This window comes from Myodes glareolus, chromosome 26 (assembly GCF_982192425.1).
Source record: "Myodes glareolus chromosome 26, mMyoGla1.1, whole genome shotgun sequence".
Classification (NCBI taxonomy): Eukaryota; Metazoa; Chordata; class Mammalia; order Rodentia; family Cricetidae; genus Myodes; species Myodes glareolus.
Window position 1 is genome coordinate 44,683,211 of NC_142051.1, and position 13,885 is coordinate 44,697,095.

Sequence of the window (13,885 nt, forward strand, 5' to 3'; positions counted from 1 at the left end):
CCTGCGGAGCATCATGTGGGCTGCAGATGTGGGATAATGCACAGCCAGGGATGACAACCACGGGATCGAGTCCCTAGGAACACCTGAGGAATTGTATACTTCCTTGTCCCTCATCACTCTTGACTGTTTATGCCCCCTGATCCTGCCCTCCATCCCCCTGCAAGTGAGGAGTCCGTGAAACTTACCTCCGTTCCTAGCATGGGTCCTGATTTTCTGGTATCATTTGTAGTGACCTTTTCTAGCAGGGAGGAAGTCCCTGTGCTAGAGACACAGAGACATCAGGGACCTCAGTGAGGGGTAGACCCAAGATTGTCATGGCAACAGCAGCTTGGTCTGGCCTCTCACTTCACAGGTCATGTGAGGGAGGGAGGAAGAAGAGGACTTAGAACATCACTGCATGGTTCCAATAGGAGGGTGTGAGAGAGGCAGAAGGGCCCCTTGCAGAGTGGACATCCCTCTGAAGATCTGGTCTTCCCTGAAAACTGAAAGGTCCAGTGATTGGTGAGGCTGAGTTGGCCTGCCTGCCAGGCTGTGGTGTTCCACAAACACACTGCCTGTCCCAGATCCTTAGTGGGTCCTCAGAGCTCTTGAAGGGCTACAGCCATCAGTTTATTTTCTTGTTGATAATGCACAGAAGAGAAGGGAAAAACAAAAAGCCAAACACAAAAAGCATATTGCTGTGCTCTGGGCTGTGATACAGAGTGCATTCTTCGGAGCTACAAAGTGTTTGACAAATAGGCAGTTGGAAACAGTCTTTAATGAGAATTTATCATTTCCGGACTATACGGATATTAAAATCGAACAGGCATTTGTATCCTTTAGCCACTGTTATCATTCATTCAAAACAATGTTTATTCTAGCCGCCTTCTCCCTGGTCTCAGCCAGCATAATGAGTGGCAGGATATGGGTGGGGCTGCTGAGATCTGTGATTTGAGCAGGATGAGGAGTGAAGTTGAGCTACTGGCTTCACACTCTGCTCCCTCTCCCTCTGCCAGTTGATTTCCAGCATTCAGCACCTGTGCGTCGATCTTGCCTTATTGTCCCTAGGTTATTTTGTGAGCATCGATGTTCTCTCCCTCTCTTCTCACTCTCCCTCTCTCCTTTCCCTCTCTCTCTCTCTCCTCTCTCTCTCTCTCTCTCTCTCTCTCTCTCTTCTCTCTCTCTTCTCTCTCTCTCTCTTCTCTCTCTCTCTCCTCTCCTCTGCTCCTCCTCTCTCTCTTCTATCTCTTCTCCTCTCTCTCTCTCTCTCTCTCTCTCTCTTCTCCCTCTCTCTCTCCTCTCTTCTCTCTCCTCTTTCTTTCTCCTCTCCCCCACCCTCTCTATTTGGATGGGGTGTACCACCGTGTATGTTTCTGTCACCTTCCTTAGATGAGCCAGCTAGCCAGGGTATGTTTTGCTCATGATAAAGGCAAAGCTCAAAATAGCAAGGTTCAATGTCACAAGCACTTTTCAGGGTTGATTCTATCCCATCTGTTAACATGGCCTTGATCAAAGTAAGTCAATTAATCAGCCTTGAAATTCAAGAAGCAGCAGCAGACTGTCTTTTCAGAGTGGCTAGGGATAGGTAAATGCCTCTGGGTTAGTCGATAGCTATATTTTAGGTCATCACTGAAGGTTTACAGAGCAGAATGGGAGAGAAGAGTGTTGCATTCTGAGGACTTCTGTAGGCATTCATTGTACCAGGTACAGAAGTCCTAGGGGCTTTCCCCCACCCCTGAACCCCACTCCCATATGCATCTCTACAGAGAAATCCCAAAGCTTTGCCTTATAGATCACAGCCTGTCCACAACAGTTACATCTACTGAACCGATGAAGGAAGTCCTCAGAGGCCACCACTAGCAGGGGATGTCCCCAACCCCAAAATGCTTGGCTGTCTCTGGGAGAGAGGATGAGGATTTCTGGGTTCAAATAAAGCAGCTCTCAGTGGATAGATTCATTGCCAGGCCAGGGAACGATTCTGTTTCATGGCCTTTGGAAATGCAGTGTCCAGACAAATGCTCACATGTTTGTTAAACTCGAGATCCATGTCTAAAAGGGATCCCGGAGTGGGGATGCAGCTCAGTTGGTTTCTGTGTGCCTAGCATGGGTGGAACCCAGGATTTTATCCCCAGCACCAAATAAACTGGAAGTGGGTGTGCACACCTGTAATCCCAGCACGCAGGAGACAGAGGCAAGAGGATTAGGTGTTCAAGGTCATCCTTGGCTATTTAACAAGTTTGGGGCTAGTCTGAGATCTGTATGTTATCCTGTCTCAAAAGGCTTTGGAAGTCCAGAGCGTGGGTTTCCCCTCTCAGCTTCTGACATTTGGGGGTTTGGTTCCTCTCCTTTGATGAATTGAAAAGTAACAATTTATTCTTCTCTGTGTCTCCCCACCACAGGTGTGCTGAGCTTACCAGAGAGCCTGAACCTGCATCGAGACCCACAGCGGCCCAACAAGCCAGGAGAGCTACCCATGTTCAGCCAGTCGGAGCTGAGGACCATTGAACAGTCCCTGCTGGCCACACGCGTGGGCAGCATCGCTGAGCTCAGTAAGTGGATGCCAGCTCATCAGCCCGGTGCCCTTGACGCTTAGCCTTTCTGCATCCAAAGTGACATGCCAGTCTTTCATGCCACAGGTGCCCATGCTGGCCTAGCCAGTGCACTTTTATTGCATGCTTGCTGTGTGTGCAAAACAGTACTTGTGAAAATGGAAAGGCGAGGGCTCTTAAGAAAGGAGGCCTGGTAAATCTCCCAGCTCTGTTATTACTGCAGGAGAAATCCATTCCTCATCTGCCCTGAGCCTCAATTTCTTTTTTGATTAGATCGAAGAAATAATCTCAGCCGACACAGGGTATGGTTCTGTTATGGGAACGCACAGATGCCCATCTCAGGGCTTGGCACCTTGCCTGCTACAGGCAATATGCATGTTTTCTAAACAGTGCCCATTGCTGTTGTCTACAACAGCATCTGTTGAGCATGCATGTCAGAGTAGCTCTCTGTTCTGCTCAGAGCACTCCGCTGGTTCCTCTCTGACCCACAGGATAAACCAAAGGCCTCATAACTGCTGTCAGGCCTGCTACCCTCAGGACCTTTGCACTGACTGTTCCCCCAGCCAAAACAGCTCTCCATGTCTTTCTTTCTCACCATGAAGCAATAACTCTTTAAGGACCCCTTATCTTACTTCAGGCTATTTAAACAAAACAGTAGAGTATACAGGGTGGCTCAAAAGGCATGCCTTTAAGGATGGAGAGATGGTGTAACAGTTAAGGGCACTTACTGTGAGACAATGGTCTTGTACCCTGTAAAGATTCATCATTGTACTGGTTTAATAAAACACTGATTGGCCAGGAGCCTGGCAGGACGTATAGGCAGGGCAACCAGAGTAGGAGAATTCTGGGAAGAGGAAAGGCCCAGTCTGCAGTCATCACCCTGACCCAGAGGAAGCAAGATAAGAAAGTCTCACTGATAAAAGGTTCCAGTCATGTGGCTAACACAGACAAGAATTATGGGCTAATTTAAGATGTGTTAGTTAATAAGGAGCCTGAGCTAGTAGGCCAACCAGTTCATAACTAATGTAGATCTCTTTGTGTTTCTTTGGAACTGAATGGCTACGGGATTGAGCGGGACAGAAACCTTTGTCAACAGACACTTGCTGGTCTTGCAGAAGATTCTAATTTGGTTCCTAGCACCCATGTTGGGAGGCTCACATCTACCTGTAACTGCAGCTGCAGGAATTTGATCACCTCTTCTGGCCTTCAAGGGTGCCCTCACACATGTGTAAATACACAGAGATAGGGATACCCTCATATGCATGTGAATACACAGAGGCAGGGATACCCTCACATGCATGTGAATACCCGGAGGCAGGGATACCCTCACATACATGTGAATACCCGGAGGCAGGGATACCCTCACATACATGTGAATACCCGGAGGCAGGGATACCCTCACACATGTATGTCCACACAGAGGCAGGGATATCCTCACACATGTATGTCCACACAGAGGCAGGAATACCCTCACACACATGTGTTTACACAGAGGCAGAAATACCCTAACACACGTGTGCATACACAGAGGTAGAGATACCCTCACACACATATGTCCACATGGAGGCAGAGATACCCTCACACACATGTGCTTACACAGAGGCAGGGATTAGGGAGAGGGAGAATCATTTATTTCTCACAGTCCTTGAGGCTGGGAAAGCCAAGGTCAGAAACTCAGTTCCTGGTAAGGACTCTCTGCCTGGCTTGCAGTTGGTACTTTCTCACTTGGGGGGGTGGAGTTCTTTCCTCTTCCTATAAGACCCTGAGGGCCCCACTCTCTTGGACTTGCCCAATCCTAGAATCTGCAAAAGGCCCCTACTTCCTCACAGTCTCACACAGGAGGGCTGAGGCTTCCATGTGTGAACTGGGGAAGACATAAGCACCCAGTCCATCAAGCCATAGCTACTTCCATCCCCCATCACTCTGGAGTGTCAAGCCCAGCAGTTATCATCCTACAGCATACTTCATACATCTATGGTTCCATAGTCTCCTTATTGAGGCATAATTCACATGCCACTTACCTATGCATACAAATCAATCATTTCTAGTCTATTTAACAAGTTGTGCAGCCATAACCACAGTCCGTTTTAGAACATCTTTATTACTCCAATTAAAAAGCCAGTACCCATAATAACCCCCTACCTCCCCTCTCCTAATCACACTCCACATTTCACTGCGTTATTTTTTTTATTGTCTCTCTCCCTGCTGGAAGCTGTTTTCTCCTCCTGACAGTACAAATATTTTATTTGTTCACTGGCAGAACAACGTCAGATATGTGGTGCATAATAGGGCTGCGGGAAGGATGGAGTACAAAAGAAAGAGGGACCCAAAAATACAAGGGAAATAAGGGAAGATGTGAGGTCAAGTTTGCTAGCTGACTTGATTAGATTTAAACATGCCCAGGGAGGACCATTGGGTTGAGTCTGTGGCTCAGGTGTTGCTGCTAAGCCTAATGACCCAAATTCCATTCTCAGGACCCACATAGTGAAAGAAGGGAACCCCTCCCCATCAACTGTCCTCTGACACCCCCATGCATGCCTTGGAACATGCACACACATATAATACACAAATAAATAGTGTAAGAAAATAAGACATGTCTAAGAGATTAGGAAGCGCTCTTCTGGGTGTGACTGTGTTGGTGTTTCCAGAGACAATGAGATCATGAAGGTTTGGTCCTAATGAGTGGGTTCATCCCTTGAAGGATTCATAATATGATAGCATTATTGGCAGGTAGCAAAAGGTAGGAGGCCAAGTTAGTGGAAGTAAATCACTGGGGTGTCCTTGGGGATATATATGTATGTCACACTGGTGTCTTCCGGTATGCCTCCCTCTCTCTATTTCCCACCCACAAAGAAGCAAAGAACAACCTTTACCACACATTCCTGCCACCATGATTCTCTGCCCCAGCACATGAGGCCCAAGAGAGGACCCAGGGTTTCAGAAAACTGAACCCTGTGAGCCAAAGCAAATCTTTCCTCTCTTTCCTCTTTCAGGCATTCTGGTAGCAATGCAAAAACAACTCAGGCAGAGGAATAGTCAAAGTTGGGGTGTCCCAGGTTTGAAGAATAATTGGTTGTGTTCCCCTAATTCAGGCTTATGCTCTCCTAGAGGTCAATTCTATCCATTTTTATCCGTTTCTGTGATAAAATGCTCCTGACCAAAAGCAGTCTGGAGGAGTAAAGGGCTTATTTCAGCTTCCACTTCTGGATCACCCCAATCACTGAGGGAAATCCAGGCACACACTCAGGCAGGAGCCTGAAGGCAGGAACTGAAGTGGAGGGAGTGGAAGAGTGTAATTCGCTGGTTTGCTCCTCAACTCATAATCAGCCTGCTTTCTTATGTAACTCAAGGCTACTTGACTGGGGATGGCACCACCCACCGTGGGCTAGGCCTTCCCATGTCAATCAATCAACAGTCAGGACAGTTCCCCCACAGACCTGACCACTGGCCAATCTGGTCTGAGAATGCCCCAGAAATCCCTCCATTGAGATCCTCTCTTTCCATGGGACTTCTTGCCTGTGTCAAATTGACAAGAAAACCTAACTAGGACACCAAGCAGAGGAAATTACCGCTGCATTTGCTCAAGACGCAGTTGAAGGACAAACAGTTCTCTGTCTATCAGTTCCTGGTGAGCTGGAGTATTGATTTCTGCATGACTAAACTGGGCAGAAATTGATACAGTGATTCCAGCAGATCCTGAGCAGTGAGAAGCTTCTGGATGCAGAACCACCCTGCACCTCCTCCCAGAGGAATCCCTGACATGGCCTCCCTTGGGGACATTCTACATCTCTGTGCTGGCAAGGCATTGGGGAGGGGGAGGCTGTCACTGCTCCCATTCATTACTTTTTTTTTTTTTTTTACTGTAACCAACCATCTGACAGAAAAACTTAAGGGAAGGGGGTCTATTTGGGCTCGCAGTTTCAGAAGGTCCCTCTGCTGGGAACTTGGTTCTGTGCTACTTGGCTGACAATGAGGCTCATCATCATGGCAGGGGGAGCATGTGACCAAGGGCGCTTTTTCCACCTCCATGAAAACAGGAAGTCTATAGCAAGACAGGAAGAAAGCAGGGGCATGAGACCCTCTAGGACCCATCTCCAGAGACTACTTGCTCCACTTAGGATTCACCTCCTGGAGTTTCTAGAGCCTTCCAAAATAGCACTGCTGGCCAGGAGTCAAACCTCCAATAGATGAGCATTTTAAGTGAGGACCACCTCCTATGCAAGCTGTAACAGTCATGAAATAACTATCTTCCTGACCTCTGGGTGAGGAGATTGGATTTCTATCCCTTTAAACCTTCTGGTTATGAGATACCCCCACAACCTTCTGACTCCTGGTTGTGTGGTTGGTCTAAAGGTTTTTAGTAACATGGCTCTGTTGGCAGTCTGGTGAAGTCTAGAGACCCTGCCTTAGAACATTTTTTAATGCATAACATACAAGACTATAAATCAAACCAAATCTTTTGCATTTAAATTATGACATAGTCATGCTGTGATTTTTTAAATTTATTTTTTATGCGCATGAATGTTTTGCCTACATGCTCATATGTACAACATGTGTGAAGTGCCCAAGGAGGCCAAAAGAGTGTGTCAGATCCTCTGGAACTGGAGTTACAGATGGTTGTCATCCACCATGAGGGTGCTGAGAATCAAGCCCAGGTCTTCTGAAAGAGCAGGAAGTGCTCTTGCTGATAGAGTCATCTCTCCAGCCCCACATTCTGTGCTTCTATTAGCACACACTATGGCAGAATCTAGCAGTGAGGCTGATGACCACATAATTCTGAGGCCGTGATATTTATGGAATAAGATTCTGAGGGTATCCACAAGCAGTCGAGGGATGGTTGCATTTTACACACTCCCAGAGTGTCTTGGACATGTGCCGAGGCCCCAAGCAACACCCTTGGGAAACATCACCAGAAGACAGAATACCACACATCTGGACCTTCTCATTCTGGGAAATGTCCTTGGTCTTCCAGCTGTAGAACCTGACTATAGGGTTGGAACATGTCTGTGTGTACATCGCTTGGGAAGAGACCTCTACACCCCAAATGCAAAGTTCTGTACGGTGTCAAAAGTTAGTCCTGTGGCTCAGGAGATAGTTCAGTCACTAAGTGCTTCTAAAGCAGGTGTGAGGACCTGAGCTTGGATCCCCAGCACCCACAAAAAAGCATCTGTAACCCTCATACCTAGGAACAGGAAGTAGGGATAGAGACAGGAGGGTCCTGAGTGTTTCCAGCCTAGCCAAATCAGTAGTTCAGGCTCAGTGAAAGACCCTGTTTCAAAAATACACACACACACACACACACACACACACACACACACACACACATTCTTACACACATTTAACACTTTCGTATACAAAGGTTATTCCCAAAGTACCTTAAAGGACACCCCCCCCTCCAGCCCCTGTTCAAAGAAAAAGTTTGCTAAGCAAAGCCATGGTTACCTAAGCAGACAGCCCAAGGGAGCAACATGCTGCAGAAATTGTGTTTAAGGGTAATTTGCTGTGTAAATTAAACACGTCGTCATTGGATGTTGACTTTCATGTGTGAATTGTTGGCACACAAATGGGTGTTGCTAATTGCGAGTGTGTTTTGTGCATTCATTAAGCTGGGCCTGACGTCGGTGTGCAGAATTCTCTGATAAGAATCGGCATAGAAGGGAGGTAATAAGATTCTCTTCGACTCTGACTGTAATTTAGGCTGGCCTTTTCTGCAGTCTGAATCAACACAGACTGGAGCTCTCCTCTCTCTGTGGACACAGAGAGCTGTTATTCATATCAAAGATTGTTCTTTCCAGGTGGGTGGTAGAAATCACTGTTTTTGCAGCAGAGGTGAGAGCCTCGGCTCTTGAAACAGTCTCATGGATGAAAGATTTGAGAGCAGAAGCCCTTCTTAGTAGCTAGTAATGATAACAGCAGCAACTGATGTCTATGGAAAGCGGGTGCCATGTTCGCTAATCTAAATTGTTAACTTGATGAGTTTAGAATCACCATAGACCGCACCTCTGGGCATGTCTACAAGTATGTTTCTAGAAAGGTTTAGCCAAGGAAGGAATGTGGATGACACTATCCCATGAGCCAGGGTCCTGGGCTGCATGAGGAGAAAACAAGCCCCAAAACATCTCTCTGCTTCTGCCTGTAGACAGTGTAACCAGCTGTTTCAAGAGTGATGGTTACAATGTAACCAGCTACTTCAAGAGAGAGATGGTTACAATGTAACCAGCTGCTTCAAGCCCCTGCCACCATCCCTTCCCAAAAGGGATGGACTAGTCTCTCAAACTGTGAGCCAGAATAAACACCTCCTATCTTAAGTTGCTTTTGTTGGTTACTTTGTGTTCAGCATCAAGAAATAATACAGGTGCTGTGATAAATCTATAGGTATACTTTTGATGGATTATTCCTACTTTGTAATCTGGAGGTAGAAACAAGATGAATTTAAACACTATGTCCTCCATCAGCCTCACCTATGAGCTGAAGGGCTAGAAATACCTGCCACACTTCACCATAGAACTATGTTCCCATCAGAGTCACCTGAAGAGGCACTGCTCAGATCCCCAGAGCCCCCTCCATAAGGATGAGGTACCAGGTAGGGCTATGTTTCTCCAGCTCTAAGGACCTGCAGTTTGCTCTGAGAGTATACATGCTCCAAGCTAAACTGGAGAAACACAACATTCAGGAAAGTTGCCAAGTCCCTAATGAGGAGACCGACCCTGAAGGCTGAGTGTCTCCCCCATGCCACTTTGCTTGTTTCTTCAGTAAATCATATTAAGACTCTGAACTTCCCTCAGCCACTGGGATGCTTAGAACACTTGCCTTTATCCCTCCTGTTATAGGGCTTCATGTTTTATCCTGAAAGTTTCCCAGTGGCATATATTGAAAGCTTATCTTCTAGTCTGTGATCACTGGGGGTGAGGTGTCCTTGAAAGGAATATTGGGGGTGGGGGCTGGAGAGATGGCTCAGAGGTTAAGAGCACTGCCTGCTCTTCCAAAGGTCCTGAGTTCAATTCCCAGCAACCACATGGTGGCTCACAACCATCTGTAATGAGGCCTGGTGCCCTCTTCTGGCCTGCAGGCATACATATAGACAGACTATTGTATATATAGTAAGTAAATAAATATTTTTTAAAAAGAAAGGAATATTGGGATGCCAACCTTCACTGCCTTTCTTACTGATTCCTGGATGCTGTGAGGTGAAGATGGTTCTTCTGCTTAATGCTCCTTCCATGAGCTGCCACAGACCCAGAGCAGCGGAATCAAGAGACCGTAGACAAAATTCATCCTCCTTCCAAGTTGATTCCTTCAGGTATTTTGTCACTAGGGTGGGATGCTGACTGATGTATAGTCTTGAGGTAAAAACACTCACCAATTCTGAATCTTCTGTGTGGAAAGGACATGGCATACAACCCAGGTATTATTAGTCTTCTCATTTCACAAATAAACAAAGGCTGGGTGTGAGGAAAGATCTCTGTCTTGCCCGAGGATGTGCAGCCAGAAAGTAGGAAGAAGGTCTTCATTTGAGCGGCTTTCTTTGTCCTCTCTGCCATATCTGAACGAACTTTGTATTCTGAGCATCTCGTATACCACCCACAGCTCGCAAATGTCCCTGAAATGACAAATTAACAGCCTGAAGTGAACTGCTCCATGACACAAAGACTGTAGAAAATGCTGTAGGTTGGGTGCTCAAAGATTAATAAGACAGACTAATATCAAGTTTTCTATTGAACTTAAGAACTGGGGGACCCTGAGCTGAATGTACACAGGTCCTCACGTACATAACAGAGAGGTGTCATCCCAAGACAGCTTGTCATCCCTACACTGACTTGAAGTCTGTGGGCAGTTGTGGTCACCCCTGAGCAATGATGGGGCTGGATTATGTTGTTTCCTGTGAAAAGTCACACATTGTAATCACCCCAGATAGGACATCAATGACAGGTCAAAGAAATGGTTCCACCCAAGTCTAGCTTATGGAGTTTACTGAAGTTACTTACAGGGCAGACAGTTACTTACTGAAAAGTCACCCAAGGGAGGTTGACAACTCAACACAAACTGCACCTGTGAGGCCCCGCCCACCTCTCAGACTGCTTCTCCTGTGGGAAAGTCTCCTGTCCCCAGTAGGGCAGTATGTTCTGCCCAACAAGTGTTACCACTTATATAATCTTGTGTTCTGGTTAGTTCTTATCAATTTGACACAAACTCTCCCCTCTCTTCTCCTCCCTTCCCCTCTCCTCCTCTCCTCCCTTTCCCTTTCTGCCTCCTCTCCTCATTCCCATATCCTCCCTCTCTCATCCCTTCCCCTTTCCTCCTCTCTTCTTCTCTCCATCCTCCCCCTCTCCTCTCTTCTCTCCCCTTCCTCCCTTCCCGTCTCCTCCCCCTCCTCCCTTCCCCTCTCCTCCTTTCCCCTCTTCTCTCCTCCCGTTTCCTCTCTACCTCCTCTTCTCCCTTTCCCATCCTCCTCTTCTCTCCTCCCCCCTCTTCTACACTTCTCCTTCCTTCTCCTATCCTCGCTCTCCTCCCTTCCCCTCTCCTCCTCTCCTCCCTTCCCCTCTTGTCCTACTCTCCCCCTTCCCCATCCTCCTCTCCTCTCTTCTCCTTCCCTCTCCTCTCCTCCTCTCCTCTCTTTACCTCTTACACCCTCCCTTCTCCTTTTCTCTCTTCTTTCCCTTCTTTCTTTTCCAATTGAAAGGGCTGTCTCAGCACAGATTTGCGCAGAAGCAGCCCCCATTTGGAATGTGTGATCTTTTTCCAGGGAAGTCATTCCTGGCTCACAGCAGTCTCCGCTTCTAGGGGGCTGTACATAAGAACTAGAGCTGGGAAGGTTTGAGAAGCATCCCCTGGGCTGTCATGGAAGATGATTGTAGGTGATGCACAGAACCTTTTTAATTTTAATCACTATGTATATTTCATGAGCATGCGGAAATATTGGTTTTCCATTTATGGTGCTGATATAAAGTTTCCTTTTAAAATAAATTTGTTTGTATGAACAAGCGAGGCAATTTAAAGAGAAAATATTAAGTAAATAAATTGTACAGGCTGTGCACAGTTATAAGAGACATCATGACAGTGATTCCCCCGTGGCTGACATCTGAGAAACACAATTACCAGTGGATGGATTCTCAGAGAGGTGTCTTGAACTGAACTCCAGCTACCCAAGCTCAGAGAAGCTGGTGAAAAAAAGTGAATTTTTGTTTGGTGCTCATGTCACAGACAGGGAAGTCAGCAGGTAGCACTTATGGAGTGGAGAGCTTCACACAGGGGTAGTGAGGGTGAAAATCTCTATGCCTATTTGTCTCACGTGGGCAGCCCTCCTCAGAGATATATCGAGAGCTCTAGTCTGGAGATGAAGATGACAGTAATGAGGGAAATCACGTGATGATAGAAGTAATGCAATCATGTTGGTGATAATGGAGATGGTGATGGTGAACACAATGATGATTGAAATGACACAATCATGTTGGCAAGGATGGAGATGATGGTGATGAACATGGTAATGAAAGAAATGATGTGATATTGATGATGATGAGAGATGATGATGGAAATGATGGAGATGATGGTGATGATGGTGATGATGGAAATATGTAACAATGGTGATAATGATGATGGAGATGATGTAACAATGGTGATGATGGTGATGATGATGATGAAGATGATGGTGATGATGGTGATGATGGAGATGATGTAACGATGGTGATGATGGTGATGATGGAGATGATGGTGATGATGGTGATGATGGAGATGATGGTGATGATGGAGATGATGGTGGATATGATAGTGGTGATGGTGATGATGGAGATGATGATGGAGATGATGGTAATGATGAAGATGATGGTGATGATGGAGATGATGATGATGATGATGATGATGATGATGATGGAGATGATGATGATAATGGTGATGGTGGAGATGATGGTGATGATGGATATGATGTAACGATGGTGATCATGTTGGTAACTAAGACTATGATGATGACAGAAACGATATGGTAATGATATCGCTGATGTTGGTGAGGATGGAAATGTGTAATGGTGATGGTAATGATGTGGTGGTGATGCTAGCAATAATGTTGGTAGTGATAATGGTGGTGCAAAAAGAATAGAGCTAAATACTAATTAAGCACAAACAAGGTGCCAGACCCTTTTTTGAGTACTGTAAGTGTGTATATGTACTTCTTCATTTAATTCTATGAGATAAATATTGTTATTATCTCCATTTTGCAGACAAGAATGTCAAGTTTAGGTAATTTATATATGTTTTTTCCTTAAAATACGTAACAACCATTCTGCCATTATTTTCCCTTCTCACAGAAAAATAAATTAGCTTTTTGAGAATCACCACTAAATAGCAGCATATTGGGTGCTGAGATGCAGGCAAAGAACATACCATACTGCTCCCCAAAAGAGAGCAATAAATAGAGTTTATTGGGGCCCCACAAGGGAACATGCGTGTGAATAGTTAACTGTAAAGCACTACGAAATTAAGCAGCTGCATCTTTATTAGGGAGTGTTGCTGGTATGCAAGGAAATGAGTTTCTGACCAGGGCATTTGAGAGGGCTCCCTGGAAGCTGCACCATTTGATCAGCCACCAGTAGCTGTGAGGGTGTGGGGGCAAGCATCCAAGTTAAGAAATAAACAAAACAGGGACCTGGTAATGCCAGGTGGACCGAGTGGTCCCCAGAAGATGAGGGGACAGTGAGACTACAAGGCTAAGAGCACCCACCCACCAGCCCTCCCAGTGCCCCCATGTAACATGAGGGCTGGCTTGTTGGGGTTTCTGTCCTGCCCAGTACCCCAAAGCCAGGCAAGCCCAAAGAAAATCACACACAGGACTCCATAAGGTTATAAACTGATTGACCCTTAGCTCTGGCTACTTATTAGCTCTAATAACTTATGTTACCCCACCATCCTTATCTATGTTAGCCACATGGGCTCAGTACCTTTCTCAGTGTGACGGCTTACATGTTGCCTCTTCGGTGGTCTGCACAGGAATGGCTAAGGGAGTTTCCTCCTCCCTAGCCTTATCCTATTCTCATTGTCCCGCCTCTACTTCCTGTCTGGTTGACCCACCTATACTTCCTGCCTGGCCAATCAGCGTTTTATTAAAATACATGATTGACAGAATACAGACAATTCTCCCGCACCACCCCCAGAACACGGGAAGGTGATGAGCAGCTGGGAACCCCTGCCAGCATTTCACCATCTCTGCCATCGCTGTCACGAGCCCTATTTCCCACGCACTTTTGATTTTTATCATTCTTAAGTGTTTCATGTGAATTTCTTCTTACGTTTTATTAATATGTATTAATATGTAACAGGTTTCATTATGACATCTTCACACATGTAAATAATATGTTTTGATATTATTC

The 13,885-nt window shown here is 46.1% G+C and overlaps 1 protein-coding gene across 2 annotated transcripts in view; it reads left to right on the forward strand.

The window, feature by feature from the left end:
• Abtb3 (ankyrin repeat and BTB domain containing 3) overlaps positions 1-13,885 on the forward strand; it is a 258,603-nt gene that overhangs the window by 146,837 nt on the left and 97,881 nt on the right. For both annotated transcript variants that reach the window (XM_087902157.1, XM_087902158.1), the window contains exon 2: positions 2,379-2,528. In XM_087902157.1, coding sequence (XP_087758283.1) covers positions 2,379-2,528 — 150 coding nt within the window. The remainder of the gene's footprint in view (positions 1-2,378; positions 2,529-13,885) is intronic.